The 3,839-nt window shown below is 53.1% G+C and overlaps 1 protein-coding gene across 1 annotated transcript; it reads right to left on the reverse strand.

The window, feature by feature from the left end:
• Positions 1–2,649: 2,649 nt before the first annotated feature.
• Positions 2,650–3,792, reverse strand: H257_17840 (hypothetical protein; the record flags this gene model as incomplete). The annotated part of the gene is made up of 1 exon (XM_009846786.1): positions 2,650–3,792. The coding sequence occupies one exon, from the start codon at positions 3,790–3,792 to the stop codon at positions 2,650–2,652; it is 1,143 nt and encodes a 380-aa protein (XP_009845088.1).
• Positions 3,793–3,839: the final 47 nt, after the last annotated feature.

Here is a 3,839-nt window from a genome sequence, read left to right on the forward strand (position 1 = left end):
GTTGCAGGGCCTCCATGTTGTCGTGGATGATTGCGACGAAAATGTCGCGTTGCATGATCAGGGCGGGGTCGTCCGCTGGATTGCCTTGCCCGTCTTTCCCAGGGTTCCCAGGGTGATATGGGGAGTTTTTTAATGAAGGTGTTCAGTTTAATTTTGTTTGTCCGTGAAGATCCATTTCGCCGCAGAGTACTGGGTGTACACTATGAGTGGTTTGCCCGCGAGCTCGTAGTAGCAGACTTTGAGGGCTCGGAGCAATGCAACGATTTCTTTCGCCCACTTCGCCATTCGTGGTTCACCACCCTTGAGAACTCTTCCGCAGAACCGGACTGGATGCAGAATGCCGCCATGTTCTTGGCACAGCGTTGTCGAAATTGCCCAGTCCGTGACGTACAGCAGGAGGTGGAAGGCCTTGGACGGATCAGCGTGTCGTAGGATTGGCATGGACGAGTACGCATACTTCAACCCCTCAAAGGCAGCTTTCGCAGTCTCCGACACTTGCCCGGCACGGAATTCTTCGTCGGAGATTTCGTACAAACACGCCGCCTTGATCGAGTAGTTTTCGATAAATCGAGAGTAGAAATTCAACGAACCCGTGAATGACTGCATCTCACGCAATGTTTTGGGGAAGGGCATGTCCAAGACTTGTTGTAGTCCCCGTGGTTTTGCTGAAACCCCTCGACTGGAGATGATGTGGCCCAGGAACTCTGTAAAGCTCTTCCCGAACGTGCTCTTCTTGGCGCTAAGGCTGATGTTGAAGTAGGTTAGGCGCGTGAGGATGCGGTTAGTGAGTTCCACAATGCCCTCCCAAGTTGGTGCACCATCCCCGATGTCGTCAGCAAAAGAAGTTCGGTTGGCGATGGGCAGGTTGGCTTTGTCTTCGTAGGTATGATTCAATTTGAACATGTCCCGTGGCTCTCCATCTTCATCAAAATCACTCAGACCAGGCGGCATGTCCACGAATCCATAAAGGGCGTTCGTGATCATCCTCTGGTAAATCATCGGGGCGTTCTTGAGACCTTGGGCCATTCTTGTCCATTGAAAATGTCCTAGAGGGCAGATGAACGCACTGACTAGTCGGGCACGTAAGCTGGCCAACACCACCCAAAATCCACTGGCATTGTCCAAGGAGAGGAACCACTGTAGCCCATCGAAACCCGCCAACATCGAATCCAAGGTGGGCATTGGGGACAGCATCAACTCCGTCAAATCATTGATGACACGATAGTCAATACACAGTCGAATGTCGTTGCCACCCTTCTTAGGTACAATCACAATCCGGGAGGCCCAGGGCTAATTTGAGAACACGATCAACCCATGTTTCATCAGGCCCTTCAGGAGGTCGAATAATTTGGGCATGTACTCTGGTCGGACCCGGCGCGTACGCCCCGCAATAGGTTTCGCATTCCCGACATCGATGTCACACACAGTGCCACGGGCGGCGGGGGGGAGACCATTTCCTGAGCTGATGAAGAAGGGGGCTTTGTCTTTGAGGATGTTGATCATCTGACTTCGTTGCTCATCTGAGATACTCAATTCTCCAATTTCAAGCTGCGTGATGTCGAATGGTTCATTGTCCTCCACGATCTCCGGTATCATGGACAGTTGTGAGGACATTTCTTCTGTGGACATGTCCACCCCCTCGTGCACCACGACTTCGGGGGCCAGGCTCGATTGATCGATAGTATCGGGGGAGGTGGACAGCGAGAAGATTGAAGGGCAGCACAGGCTCAAATGTACATCGCACTGGTGGTAAGCGAAGACGATGGACTGTAGCGTTTGATCCTTGTCCTCTTCAATGTGGTCCGGGTGCCCTGGGTACTCTAACGTCTGGGGTATCTGAACCCGATGCCGTGTGCGATGTTGGCTCCTGGTTGTTTTCACGCTCGTTTCTCGGTCAGAATGGTTTCTTTTCTGTGGCTGGTTGCCTGGCTGGTGTTGAATCCGAAGGGCTGCGTCGTGCAGCTCGTTCGACACTCCTTGGTATTCCAGGGGTTCCGGGGCTCCCTAGGCCCCCTGGTTCTTCGGCGGGGATCGGCTCAGCGGTCACCGACAATGGAAAGTCCTCGCTCTTGTTTCCCGCACAACCACCACCCTGGCCAGACTGCGCAGCCAAAGCTAAACAGTTGGCCACATCCACAGGGATCGGATCATCGCCATCATGGTGGTCGCCCTGGGTACCTTGTCCTTGCTTTCTATCGGTACTGGGGAGGGTTGTATGTGGCAGAAGGATGGACGATATCGCTGCAAACGCCGATGCGAGAGATTGTCCCGTCGAGAGCTTTGTCCACCAAGAGGTGACCAGTGCTGGCGTATGTTCATCAAGGCTCAGATCGTGGGAAGGAGGTTTTGTATCGTGCTCGACAAGCGGAGAGCAGTCCAAAAGGGTAAACGCTTGAGTAATGAAAGTGGAATCATCGGGATCCGAGTCGTCGAGATCCGAAGTAGGAGGCACTTGTTGCGTAGTCGAAAAGATGGCGTCATCAGGCGCAACAGTTAAGGCGTCCATAGTAAGTACGGGCTCAACCTGCCCAGCCTCCCCTGGATGCCCCGGGAGTACGGGGCAAGGCGAGGCAGCCGGGTTGGGTGGTAACGCTGAGGTTGCCCGCATGTCCCGTTTATTCACATCTTCTGCATCCGAGTCGGCTTCAGTTATCGATGGAAGCGGAGCTGAGCCTTCTTGATTTCCCCTTCGTAGGATGCGCGTAGGTCTCGGATATGAAGGGTGCACGACAGAGGGGGGAGGGGGGAGGGGGGTTCGTACGCTTGGTTGAAGTGTCTCATTTGGTTTAGCATTCGTTGGATTTTGCAGGACACACTCCCTTCCCACACATCAACTTGCCACTCCTTGTATCGATTGCTCGTTGTGCGGACCATGCGAGAATTCAGTGGTCGTACACCAACCTGGGCCACGGCCCCAATGATAGTCCCCGCTGACAGAGTGAGAAGCTTGTTGCTGATGTTGGTCACTTTGTATGCACAGGGAACACCATGCGAGTCTGCACACATCGAGGGAACCCACCGTGCTGAACGATCCACCCAGTATTCCACACCACTGACTGGAGCATCGTTGAGTTTGGGGAGGTCCATCGTCATAAATTCACCAGCGCCCAGTTCCATAGTGTATCGTAGTTTGACGTAAGAGAGAAACGAGGTTTCGTACTTGATACCTTCTGTGAGTAGAGGGACGTACTCTCCATCTGGAAGCTGAATTTCTCGATTGCCGGTATCGATGACGAAGCCAGCCTTGGACATGAAATCCATCCCGAGTATCATTTCAAACTCCACAGGCCCGATATCACACACTGCCAAGCTGAAGATAAATACAATGCTGCGCGCGATGGTAAGCTTGATTGTCACCATGCCAAAGGTGCTGACACTGTTCGGACCGAGACCATTGATACCAATTCGTTTGGATGTGTCCCCCTTCAAGTTTAAACGTTCTGCCATTCGTCTATGGATAACACTGAGGTTGGCGCCAGTGTCAGCCACTATGCGGGCAGGTACGTTCATGATTGCGGCATCGAGGAAAGCTTGGTCACTTCGGGCTCGATCACTGAGATCCGACTTTCTCCAGAATCCAAGTTGTTCTCCTCCTTCCAACAAGTCGAACTCTTCAGGTAGGGACTTCGTGGAGTTGGTGAAACACACTCGCGGGACAAGAGGTGGGGGATCGTAAGATGTATTGCATGTTAGAAGATCTCGCTTGCGCCTTCGTTTTTCTTGTTGTGTTTTCCATGCAGCTACGGTCGCTAGGAACTCTTGAACTTCCAGGGCCATAGGGTCCAAGGGCATGTCCTTCTTCTTGAGAGGCGTGAGGGCCGTGGGGGCCAAGTCGCCCA

This window comes from Aphanomyces astaci (assembly GCF_000520075.1).
Source record: "Aphanomyces astaci strain APO3 unplaced genomic scaffold supercont1.123, whole genome shotgun sequence".
NCBI classification, from domain to species: domain Eukaryota; phylum Oomycota; class Saprolegniomycetes; order Saprolegniales; family Verrucalvaceae; genus Aphanomyces; species Aphanomyces astaci.